Raw genomic sequence first — 13400 nt, forward strand, 5'->3', positions numbered from 1 at the left:
GTAAACAAAAGGAGGGGGAGAAGACAAGGGAAGACTGATCATCTGCTTACACAGAAGCAAGTGGAGCTGCATGTCATTTTGGTAAAATATCATGGCAGCATTTCCTCATGTTTTTTTCTTTTTTTAAATCGATTCTGTTGAGTATTCCAGTGTTTGGCAGAGCAGTTCTGTTTTGTCCATCTGTGTTTGGAGAATATTGCCAGTTCTCTTGCATCATTCCTTGTGTTTGCTGAAATGAATGATACCAGCATATTTAATGTACTGTTGTGCTTTACAGAGGACTACAGACTAAGATAAGCAGTGAGGATGCTGGATTTCAAACAGACAGGAAGCTTAAAATTTTAGATCAAAATAAAACTGATGGTGAGTAGTTCCAATCTGTTGTTAATACTTCAAGCTTGAACTTTCCTATTCCTTTGAAGAAATGGCTATATAGTCAACTCTTGGATTGTTATCATCAGATTATTTTCTTTACACTTGCTATAGCTCTAGTGTATTTTCTTTGAGATGAGGTGGCAAGAATTGCCTGCAGTTTTGTGGGTTTTTTGGGTTTGTTTTTAATATATTTTTGTTTTAGCAGTAGTCAAAGCTGCATCGTGCTCTTATAGGATGGTGTGGGTGGGGCAGTGCTGAGGAGGGGGAAGGCTGGACACAAAGGTAATCCTGCCACATGGGGTGACATGGCTGCCACATCCCACTGGGGAAGAAGAAGCCATCAGTTGTTTTTTGCTTATGAAATTAGGGTGAGTTTTCTGCATGAAAATGCAAATATTTTGAAGCACAAATAAAAGAAAGTGACACACTGATCTGAAACAAAATGACGACATCCTATGCATCTAATGGGTCATAAATTTCTCTGTGGATTTCGTGACCTGACTGATTTGTTTTGCTCTTTTGTGACACTGATTTTCAGATTTATATATTAGGCCTTCTATGGTCTTTTCTACTCAGTACACCTCTGTTAATAAATCATAACAACACAAGTCCTGTTTATATGTGATATAAATTTTAACTACTATTTTATAGCATACATGAAATGAGGCTTTTTTTCCCCACTACAAAATACCAGTCCATATGACTATTCCTGAAAAATGTAATTTTTACCAATATCGTGTTTAAAAGAATTTGACCAATATATTCATGTGTTTGGGAGATGATCACATGTTTAGTCCAGGGGTAGAATATTGAATTATCAGACCAACTAAAGGGTAGGAAAAATAGGTTTGGCAAATTGCTCTTGTCCATATGTTTTTCAATTGTTTCCTTGTACAAATACATAAGGTGTAGTTTACAAGATTTGTAACATTAAAATTTAAGAACAGAAGCCACGAATGTGTACTACTAAATAAAAACTGCATCTAACTCAATATTGAATAGTCCTTGAGCTCTTGAGTCACTGATGTTATAAAATGAACTCTAATTCATTAGCATTTTTATATTGTTCTAGAATAGTTTTTTCTATCAAGTTGATGCATGGCATCTGTAACCTGTTTATTAAGGAAGAATACTTGAGTTAGAATACAATTATTTGACAATATTAGTCAAATATAAATATATCTTTAAAAGGGTTAGGGAAAATATTAGCATCAGTGAGAAGCTAGTAATTGTTACTAAATACACTGGATGCAGAGCTTCATGATATAATAAGGAAGCTTGAATCGTCTTGGCATTTGTATTAATTCTGGAATCTTTCTTTAACTTAAAGATCACAGCGATACAAAACTCCTTCCAACAACAGAAGAAGGGAAAGAACTTCAGACAGCCGAAATTAAAACAGTAGATTTTAGAGAGAATAACAAGCTTGAAGTTGACAGACTATCAAACTGCCAGGCATGTAAAAATGACATCTCTGTAAGTCATAGGAATTATCTTCAACTGATTGCAGAAAAGCAAGATGGCAAAACAAATGCAACTGGCTTGGACACAGTAAAAACTCAGGATGTTGGAATCCAGACTTTGGACAGCAATTTGGGAAGGACTGTGCAGAAGGAAATTACTGTTCCTCAGGGTGTTGAATCATCCACATTTAGAAAACTGGTTCCTCAACACGACAGAGATAAGAACAACTCCCTTGCTCAAGTGATGCATGGAATGCATCAAGAGCGTGAAGATACTACAATAGAACAAAATCTTAAGACACAAGAAGTTACTCATAAAAAAGTAATTCCAATAAAAGACCAGAGTCACATCTGTATAAATGGCAGTGATTTTGCTTCACCAGAAACCACTGCTGAAACTTCAGATGACTCCACGCTAAAAGATCAGCCTTTTTATAGACAGGACACCAAACCTAAACCCAAACCTGCTAATGAAATTACAAGGGATTACATACCAAAGATTGGGATGACTACTTATAAGATAGTGCCTCCAAAATTCTTAGAAATGATGAAGAGCTGGGAATCAGAAATTATATCAGATCATAAGGATCAAGAGGTATCTACTTTGGAAGACCCCAAAGAATTCATAGTGCAAACTGAAATTCCTCATCTGTCAAAAAGTGTGGGTCCTTTGCAGGTTGGTTCACAAAATGAAGCTGCAGCAGCAAATGGTGTGCTGCCGAGTGCGAACAGCATTTCTGAACATACTGTGACCTCTGGAGCTGAGATTACTACTGAGAGCAACCAGATGGAAAGAGAGTCTTTCAGGCAGCCTGTCCCACTGATGCTAAACTTGGATAATACAAATGCTTCTTCTGAGACTCAGGACAAGTCAAATACATTAAGTCCATTAAGTCCTTCAATGAAGCCTAGTTCTTTTTATCTGCAGATGCAACGAAGAGCTTCAGGTCACTATGTGACATCTGCAGTTGCCAGAAATACAGTTTGTACACCTAATTCAATTCAAAATGAAGTTAAGAATACAGAGATGGGTAAAAAAATCTCATCATCTGATTTGACTTCTTTGGCTTTACAAAAAACAAATATTCCCTCTCCTCTTGCAGATCAAGAAAAAGTTGATGATGGAAAAATCATTGAATCTTCCACTTCTCCTGTTAAAAGCAATAAGCCTTTAAGTGTTCCCTCCTGTCCTCCAGCACCACTGAATCTAAAAACTCTCAGAACTTTTGCAGTTCCAAAGCCATACTCCAGTTCAAGACCATCCCCCTTTGCTCTTGCTGTCTCATCTGCAGTCAAAAGGTCACAATCATTCAATAAGACACGTACGATCACTAGCCAGGCACCGAGAGAGGAATGTCCAGTGGAACTCTCCTCTGTCCCTTTGGCAGCTGGATTCTCCTCAGCTACCTCCATGCCTGAAGTGAAAAGTCCTTCCTTACAGACTGTAACGGCGGGGTCACAAAATAGGCTAATGGATAAGGTAAACTTTATTTCCAATACTAATTGACTGTGGATCCAGTGCCATCAAGTGCAACCACTGTAAAGGCTTGTTTCTGAACCGCTCCCTGACCAGAAAGTGCTGTATTTGTGCAGGGAAAACACCCTGTCCACCTGGTGTCCACCAGTAGCACAGCATTGTAACGAAGTGCAGGAATACAGGGAATGTTAAAAATAAAAGCAACATCATTCAGATGATTGGAAATATTTTTTTTCCTGCCTAATTAGCATCCCCTACTTTAAAGAACCGTAAATTAAATAGTCATATATCCTGTGTAATACTTACTTTTATGTTAGGAGTTTTTACAATTTGTTCTTTATAGTTCTGTGTGTTGGTTTCTTAAATTTAATTCTGAATGGTGTGATCCATTTGGCTTCAAGTGGTCATGTCACAAGCACATGAATGGAGCTATAAAGTTTTGCTAGCATAATTACTTGAGAGAGAAACTATGTGCTATGCTGGAAATGTGGTTGATGTCAGAAATCTTGAACCAAGCAAACACTAGAATGCCAGCAGTTTGCTATGCAACCTTGTGCCAGGTTGTTTCAGATTTCCATTTATAACCAATTCAGATTAAAACTTTTTGGCTTCTTTTCCTTCCACTTCCTCCCTTTATAGAAAAGCAGCCATGTGCACAGTGAGCAGAAGAGTCAGGCGCAGTCAGGTGCTTCCCCTGACCACCCACGCCCTGTCACTAAGAGACAAACCGCGATGACGCTCCCGCGTGCTGACCCCGAACAGATCCACCAGAGCCTGCTGGCTGCAATCCGCTCTGGAGAAGCTGCTGCCAAATTGAAAAGAGTGAGTTTTCATCATTGCATCCAAAACAAAGAACTCATGGTACTTCCTTCAAAATTACCATACTAATCCCTGATTCTAAAAGCAGTTAGTTTTGGCACAAACTGCTGCCAGGAGGTCTCTTAACAATGGGAAGAGAGGTGGGGAAGAGGGTCAGTTTTGCAGAATAAACTGGTGAATGCACACACAGAGCTTCAAATGTCCATATTTCCATACAGTACAAATGTAATTAAAATATTCCTGAAAGGAAATAGAAATCTCTAGGTTATCATTAAGTATCTTGTCCATAAAATCTGACTTGTTTGTGTTTACATGGTTTGAAATGGAATGGCTTTATAAACGTGCTGAGCAGCTTTGTTCTAGACCTGAAGTGGCTACAACCTTTTGCAGGCAGATAACACACAGTTCTGAGGACAATTTTCCTATTTATTACACTTTATCAGGTCCTTAATCTGTTAGGCATCATAACTAAGATATTTCTCAATGTTTTGTCAACAGTCCTGGAAGGACCATCTTCCCCTACTCCCTCTGGTTAAAAACTTTCTCTCCTAAAATTAACCTACATATCTCTCATTGGGTAAAACAGTCTACATTTGTAAAATCTGTACTGTTTCAAGTTTGCAACCAGAAAATCATAGTTCTACAAAGTTTTCTTGACCTCGCATTAGTATTTTGCATTCTGTTTTGAGGAATAATTTTTCATTGCAGAAGGTCAAAGAAATTCAGTAGGGTTATTTTCCTTCCCTTTTCCACTTGAAAGACCCTAATCCTTTGTGGTAGGTGGATACAAGGGACATTTTTGTTTGTTTATTTTATGGAAGTCTTTGATTCCCCCTGGTCAAAATCTTGCAGTGAATGGTCAGATAGTGGAACGTTCCATTTCATAGGTGTTTGTTTCAGTGTAGTAGTGCAACAGCCTCTCTGAGGCTTGTAAATCTCCCATCCTTTCTACAGTGAATAAGAAGAGTGAGTTTCCTGGAAAAGTTGCAAGCATGCTCAAGTAGGGTTTGATCTCTAGTCAGTAAAAATGTTATATAATACACTGTAGAATTGCTTCTAACTACATGCCAGTAATCATATTAAAAACAGGATAAGATTAAGAAAACACTGTATTGTTCAGAATCCGATCCGTTAGAGGTAAAATCTGTTTTACCAGAAATACTGTTTGGATTTTATTTGCATATATTTTTAAGATTTTTTTTTTCTCCTAGTGCATAATTACATTCTGAATAATATGACACTTTATTTATTTATTCATTCTTTCTAATATAAATGTTCTTAGTGTAGAGTTGACCCATATAGTCTTTTAGTCTAGGTACAAGAATGGCATGGGGAAGGGGAGAGAGATAATGACTGAAATTGCTTTTCCCCTTCCTTTCTCTTCTGTGGGTGGGAGATGTGCTTTGTCAGTAAATTACATGTTGAGACTGGGGTGATCAAAGGACTGTACTTTTTAAGAAGAAATTATAATAACGAGGAAGCTGTAACCATAAAGAAGAGCAGTCTGCAGCACAGAAATCTGAACCAGGCTTAAAAAAAAAACCCTGGAACACAAACAAAATGCAGTGAAGAACTCACTGAAGTTTTGCCAAGCATAAAATTGTACATGCTGTTCTTTTCGCTCTCAGAGTGCGTATGCTGTGGTACAGGTATGTCTGACAGCAGAAAGAGATTTTTTTGGCCTACAGCAAATTTAATAAAAACATAGTCTCATTTTATGTTTAACATGGAAAACTGGCAGTAGTGGGACAGAGAAATGAAGCATTTTGTATCAATAATTTATTTGCACCCAAAAGTGCTTTTGAGAATTGAGAGGATTTCTAGAATGCATACACCTCATAGCTTCCAGTATTGTGCCACAGTCAGGAAAAGGAGTAATAATCTGATCCATTTGAACAATGAGAGATGTCTGTCAGGTACTTGCTTCTCTTTTTGCCTCTTACCATAATCTCTCTTCTTGCAGCTCTGAGAGTAATTTAAAAAATAAAATCCTGGTACGACTTGCCAAGTTCTTTAATTTTTTTCACCCACTGTTTTGCTAAATATGTTGTGAGTATGCAGTGCTGAGATCTGTGGCCTTTTGTGTTGCTGGTCTTTCCTGTTCAATAGGGCCCTCAGTAATTACTAACCTAAAATGGGTCAAGTGAGGTTTCTTTTTAACGATTTTTCTCTTGAGAATGTTTTCATTGTGTTTAGTAAACTGTGTGCTGTGGTATGTGGTTCTCATGGCTGTGCAGCATCTACAACTCCCATTAACTCCTATTGGAAATGTTGAGTTATGCAGTTCCACTGAAAATCAGCCTTTGGCTGTCTGTGCTAAAGTTATGGTTTGCTTCTGATAAAAGAAACATTATCATGTTATAAAGTGTTAGAAGATTCAGTAAGAAATCAGGTCTATTCAATATTTAATAAAAATGTTTGGTTTAGTGATGTTTTTCAAGTATTTGCAACCAGGTGTGGAGGACTAAAAATTATGTGTCTTCTGAATAGTTATATATGAAATTTTTAGTCAGGATAAAATAAGTTTCTAAGTAATGTCTTCTGTTTCCACTTCTGTGGAATATATGCTTAGTTAAGAAATCATATAGGAGGTCTTCCATTGCAATGAGAAAAACACTAAATGAAGTAACATTGTGTAACATATTAGAGAGATAAAAATCTGGAAATTTAGATCAACATTTCTCTAATATTTTTCTTTTCTTTTTTTTTTTTTTTTTCCCCACCCTGCCTCTAGGTTGGTCCTCCATCGAACACCATAGCGGTCAATGGAAGAGCCAGGCTTAATCCTTTGTATTCCACAGAAGCTAAGGCTAATCCCTAGATATTATACCAAATATTTTGCACTTTACTACTGCTTCATAGGCCAACTTAATACTAACTACAAATTTTTGAATGTGTAAATGCAAATATATGTTAATATATTTTTGTCAACGGTAATAACAATTTCAAGCTGGGTCTTTTGATGCCTTGAAAAGATTATTAGAATATGTAAATTATAGTAATATTTTGCCTTTTTCTCTTTATAAAGCTGACTATGCTGCTAAAAAGTTTTCAGACAAGGTGTAGGTGAGCTTTGCTTATGACAGAACGAGAATTGAAGATTATTGATTTTAGCCTTCAAGACTGAACAATATGTAGCACTATGCTGAAATTACAGATTGGAAACGACCTAAAAGGTTTAGATCAAATAATTAATTTTCAACTGTGTATTACTTTAACAGATTGTATGAACTTAAATATACCACATGCTGCCTCCATATTACTTTATTAAATTAAAATAGTAATTAGTAGAAATCTTAATGCAATACTTTGTTTCTGTCTAAAAAAATTAGATGTTTTTGTTCCTTTAGCAGACAGTAATTGGGATATGTATTTTGATTATTTTTTTTACTCTCCTGTAATTGTTTTTCCTGGTAGCACACACACAAAAATATCAGGACATAAATTATTGGAAACTTTTGTACTACTCAGAACCTTTTCTTATCAGTAGCACAACATGATGTTTCTCAACTACTCTTTAAATATCTGTATATAGTATTTACCTAGCACTCAGAGAAGCAATAATTTTTGTGAACTAATTATATCTTTAAGTAACCATCAACATGTAGTCACTTACTAATAAAAAACAAATTCCAGTTTTGATACTTAATGAAATAGAATATTTTTTCACTAGAAGTGTAACTAAAAAATGAACTGCTTTGGACTTATCAATATATTTCAATCTTAAAACAGCACAAAACCACATAAATCGTGCTTATGTCAGAGATCTTATTTATAGATTAAGCATTAAATACAAAAATGGGAATATATATTAAAAGAAAATGTTTGATGTTATATTTTATCTATTTTGAGTTACTTGTCAAGATTATACATTTTGGGGGAGGGGTGGAACTATGATCACACTCATGATGAAATAGCTACATTATGGATGCATGCAGCAAGTCCTGGGGTATTTGCCATATAAAAATATTTTTGTGCTGGACTTGATTTAAAATTAAGCAATTGTATTTAGTTTCTATTATCTAATAATATATATATATATATTGTACTTTAGAAACATTACATAACTCAGTGTTAGAAACTGATCTAGATGTGCATTTTCAAATTGTTTCCTGACAGGTTTTTGTGCAATAATCTCGAGGAGGTCTAATTACTTTCCTAGTACAGAGTCAATTACCAATTACAAGTTATGGTGTTAACTTAAAGCTGAAACCCTTTAAGGAATGTTTTAGTAAATAGAAATTCATAAAGAGATCTGAAAAACATTTTTTCATTGCTGTTCTCTCCTGTTTTCTCTCCTTATCCCTTAGTCCCTTGTCAATGTGTGTTACCACTTCCATGTCCTCCTTGTTCTTGTCTCCAATCAAGAGTTCATTCCAAGGGTGGGGGAAGCTCACATGGTAGTTCAAAAGACCTGTTTCAGGGTCTGACTGCAAAGGAAAGTTTCAACCTTCACTTGAAAATAGTGAGATAAAAGATATAAGGGCTTTTCTAGTTTCTAACTGGGGCTTACATTCTAGATTTCACTGTGTCTTGAGGGATAGACTTGAAAATTGTAACTTGCTCCCTGTATTCTAGTCTGTGCTCATTGTGATAATTGAAGTATAGGAATGCCTAAAACACAAGACACCATGCTGATCTGAAACTGCCAGAGAAGGGGCTGCATTGTGAAACGAGTCTCTTCCTTGTACTTTGTGTGTGTGGGAGTTACAGGGTTTTTTTCCTCTGTTGGTATTCTCTGCCAAGGTGACCAAAGTTATTTCATAAAATAATTACAATCTCCATGTGTGCTAATACAAATATATATGATGTTTCACTTTTCAAACAATTCAACATAGTCCGATTTCTTGTTTTGGGGAAAGTTCAAATAACCATGCTTTGTTATTTTCTTTAGTTTTGACTACAAAACTGTGCTACTGTATGTTTCTTAGTCCTGTATATTAAAAATAAGCTGCCTTTTCATGTGAATTCCTGAAGGTAAATAACATCTTATGTAACAGAGATTAAAACCACCTTGCCTGAATTTTAGGGTTTCTTCTTTGTGTAACTGAACTTGCTTGATAACTAACTGAAATGTCTATACATGCTATAGTACTGTGAAACTCTTCAATGAGACTTGTTACTAGCTGGCAATTTTTTTTAGCTAAACCTTTTCTTTCCCTCTTCTTCCAACATGTATATGTAAGACATTTTAAAATCTTGCTATTGTATTTCTACAGATGCTTTTTTTTTTCTTACACTCTTTTATTAAAGTCTACTAGAGAGACTCTTGTTGAACTTGATGTGTTTATTCATTATTCAACCATAAAAACATTTCTGCTCAAGTAAGAAGTAAGTGTTCCTAGTAACTGCAAGCCCAAGCCAGACAGCATTTAATTTTTGTTGTGGATACCTTACATGCAGGGTAAACAGACTATTTTTTCAGCCCAAGAATACTTAGAGTTTGGACAACACGTATCACAGATGTTTTCCAACAGGAGGCAACTAGTTACACCATACCTCTTATAATCCCCTTGCTTTTCCATGGCAGTCAAAATGTTCAGGAATGAAAGTCAGGATACTGAAGTAAATGAAATGTCAGTGTAATTGTCCAGACAAAACAGTAGGCCCCAGTGAAGGTGCATTGTAACCTACTGGTAGCAGTTCTTTGAAGAAGCAGCAGGTATCCACATAGCACAGTGCACAGTCCAGACTCCAGGGCTTTCAAGTTAAGGAGGGCTAGCAAAGCAAAGAGCTAGGTAGTAAAAATTATCTTGTTAGCTCTTATAGAAGATATACTTTTAAAATTTATTCTACAGAAGAATAAGATTAAGACTACAGATGTACCTGGAGAAGGGAGTAGCTTTGCTGGGACAGCACCACCAGATAACTTTTGGAAATATTCTTGTGACTAAAAGTTGTAAGGCCAAGGTAAGAGCTCTCATGCTTTGCAGCTGCAAGATGTTGGACCACTCAGTGTCTCCATTTTTGGGATGTACATTCAGTAATCAGTGCCTTATTTTTACCAGCTACTTGTAATTGTAACATACAACATGATCATCTCCAAGAAGACACGAAAATGATGTGGATATGGACAAGAAGCATGGTATCACACATGACAGCACCTAATACTTTTAACTTTGTTTATTTCAGGTAGCTGTTACCAGACACAGCAAACATTTTCAGTTGGAGCTACTTAGAATCCTATTTTAAGCTGCCAAAAGGTTTGCAATACTTCTGTTAAATAGAAACAAGATAAAAGTGCGTTGAGCAGTAGGGTGTGCGTCCTTGAATGCTTGGCCAGACTGCATCCTATGAGGTGTTGGACACCTGCAGCAAGATAAAAGACTAAATATAAATGACTAAGCAGGTGGGTTGGAATCCAAACAAATGGAGCTCCTTGCAGAAGGGAACATGTCTTAATTTTTCTGTCTGGGTTAACTGACTGTGAGGCTGAAGTCAAAATGGTATGTTTGGATCGGAACTGCCACAATCATGGGCCCAAAACTGTTTGTGGATGCTGTGAATGGCCTGAGGTTCTGGAGCTGTGGTGTTCTGTTAGTGCTTGGCTGCTGATGGCATAGCTGAAATATCACTTGTTGTAGACAGATTGCTTATGAAGTCTATTTTGGTGATAAAGCAAAGCTGTAGCAATATCAATGGAAATGTTTCACAGCTTCTAATTGAAAAGCATGCCTTCTATGGGGGGATTATTTTATACAATCCAATTGAAAATCACAGCTAGGATGGATGTTTTTTCCTTTAAAATTTCTGATTAGGTAGCTTTGTGAGAGGGAAGGTGTCCTTGTTAAAATGACATGAAATTTCCGAGTATGGTAAACAATGCTTGTTAAATACTTAAATACTTTGTTTTGTCTTCCTTGAAAGAGCTATTTGATATGGGAACTAACACAGAAACTCTTCATCAAGAGTCTATTGCAATATATTGTACATAAAGTTGCATTACTTTTTGTCATCTGTTCCTACTTTTTAACACAAGCAATTTACTTTTTTGATGGATTTATGTCTTCAAGGAGCATATTTGGAAGAGATGTATGGTTTTCTCATTTTTAGCTGTATTAAATCTCACATTCACTAACAGTACAACAGGTAGTGTTTAAATGAAAGAGGAGGTGAACCCTTCTCTTTTTGCATCCCTCCATCACCATGAAAAGATCACCAAAATTGTTAATGGACTAAATTATTCCTAAATTATTCAAGACAGTTAAGAGAAAAGAAATAGTGGGAGGGGGAAGGAGAAGGGATAAGGTAGAGATAAAAGGAATTTTACTTTTTTTGATCTGGATGCTTTACTTGAACAGCATGTTCCACACTTGCTAATACAGTGATGGAAGAAAATCTCTTAGCATTGGGAAAAGGAAAAATAAATGTATCCAAAAAGGAATAATTTTAGGAAATTTCAACTTAGTAGTAGTATTGTTAGTATTATTTCAGAGTGATTGTGCATTTATGGACCTGGAAATAATTAGGGCTGTATCATTCTCAGCTGAAATAGAACTCTAGTGCCAAAAAGAACCCCAAAGAGTTTAATTGGAATGTAAGTTGCTACTTCCCAAACTTTGAGAATAGTCTTGTGCTCATAACATAAAGTGTTGTTACAAACAAACACCAGTGATGTTTACTTGTTAACAGTTTGTGATTGTACAATGAATGTATTTTTAGTGTCTGTTTTGTTGATAGCAGCTGTTCTGGTGAAGAACAACTGTCTTCTGTTTCAACAAATCTGCTTGGTGATTTCTAAAGCATTAGTTTCCATGAGTGTCTGGACATTCCCAAAGAATGCTTATAACAGGAGTTTGAGTCATGTCAATACTCTCAGAACAACTGGTACACTTTTTACTGAGAGTTGGGTCACTGTTAATACAAATAACAAACATGATATGTAAGCTGTCCTTGTTAAGGCAATACTAGAATGCATTCTTCAGAAATTCCTAGTCTTTCAGACTGATGGAATAAATTTTCTTTAGCCTCTTCATCTATTTTACCAGTTGTTATCAGTACTAAGCAGGGCAGATTTTGCTTTGCCTGTTACGTCTGATGTCATCCCAGCCAGAGAAACAAGAACATGCTGAAATACCAGATATCCAAGGAAATCTTCACAAGTGACAGAAAAGTGTAAAGAATGTGAATATTAAGGACTAGGTTTGTGTATGTGGTGGTGAACATCCAAAGGAGTAAAGGAATTGAAGCATACAATCAGCCCAGGGCAGAGGGAGAGTTAAGTCCACAGAACCTCCAACAGCTGTTAAAAAAAATCTGGCCAACAGTGGCAAGTGCTAGTGTACTCAGTGTGCTAGTGCTGGTGTACATTAACCACTAGAGTACTTACTAATGGTTAAAATATTTCTACTTAAAAAATATTTAATAAATTATAGCTGGACTCAGAATTTTGTAATTTTCCCTCAGCTGTATGTGCCTGTCTGCCTGTTTAATGTCTTTTTCCTTTTTTCCTCCCTATGTGATCCTGAGCAAGAAAGACTGCAATCTAACAGGCTATAGTCACATTTAATCTGAAGTGGCAAAGCAAGAAAAAATGAATTTATTTCACATTTGCTTAAGGCTTTATATAGCCCTGATTTATCAATAATACAATAAAAAGAATATTTTAAATAGTTAAGCTGATTGCAGTTTTCTAAATTAAATACTTCAACTAAATGGGGAGATGGAATGCAGGAGCTAAAGTTGGTCACCTTTGGTTAAACAGCATGATTGGTCTGATCAGCAGACACCATTCCATTGCTTCAATTGCTAAAAGCTAATTCAACACTTGCATTCTGCTAATTGAAGTGTATTTGGCCACCTGCAGTTTCAAAGTGCACGTACCAAAAAGGAAATCCCTACACTATGAACACCAAGCTGCTGCAATTCTAAACTTCAGCACCTAAATCAAACCAGGAGGTGAAGCAAAGGCTGAAGAAGTGGATTGCAAAAACTTCCTTTTTAAATAGCAGAGGACTGGGAGCAAGCTGTGCACTCAGGCAGCTGCACAGGTAGGTGCCTCACTGTCAAGGATTAGCATGCTGTTAACCCTTCTCAAGAGCAGCACTAGTGCCAGGGTGGTTCTTTAATAGTCAGAAGGCAGCAGAGCTGCTTGCTGGTGGCACCAGCTCTTTAAGCATGTTTTGACAATCTCTTACACATCTGTGTAACTTCACCTGAGCTCTACTGTGAGCTGTGTTAAGAGCTTTAGCAGAAGCTACCATGAGACACAGGCACAAGCTCTATGTATCAAGTTCACCTAGGGCTTGGCTTCTCAGGAAAAGGAA

General features: G+C 36.4%; 1 protein-coding gene across 3 annotated transcripts in view; it reads left to right on the plus strand.

Moving 5' to 3' along the window:
* Nucleotides 1–9400, plus strand: part of COBLL1 (cordon-bleu WH2 repeat protein like 1) — a 77960-nt gene extending 68560 nt beyond the window's left edge. For 2 of the 3 annotated variants that reach the window (XM_053982757.1, XM_053982760.1), the window contains exons 11-14: nucleotides 278–363; nucleotides 1706–3318; nucleotides 3955–4176; nucleotides 6869–9400. In XM_053982757.1, the coding sequence (XP_053838732.1) occupies nucleotides 278–363; nucleotides 1706–3318; nucleotides 3955–4176; nucleotides 6869–6955 (2008 nt within the window). In that variant the 3' untranslated portion in view covers nucleotides 6956–9400. The remainder of the gene's footprint in view (nucleotides 1–277; nucleotides 364–1705; nucleotides 3319–3954; nucleotides 4177–6868) is intronic. The other variant, XM_053982759.1, reaches the window with a different exon arrangement.
* Nucleotides 9401–13400: the final 4000 nt, after the last annotated feature.

This window comes from Vidua macroura, chromosome 7, assembly GCF_024509145.1.
Source record: "Vidua macroura isolate BioBank_ID:100142 chromosome 7, ASM2450914v1, whole genome shotgun sequence".
NCBI lineage: Eukaryota > Metazoa > Chordata > Aves > Passeriformes > Viduidae > Vidua > Vidua macroura.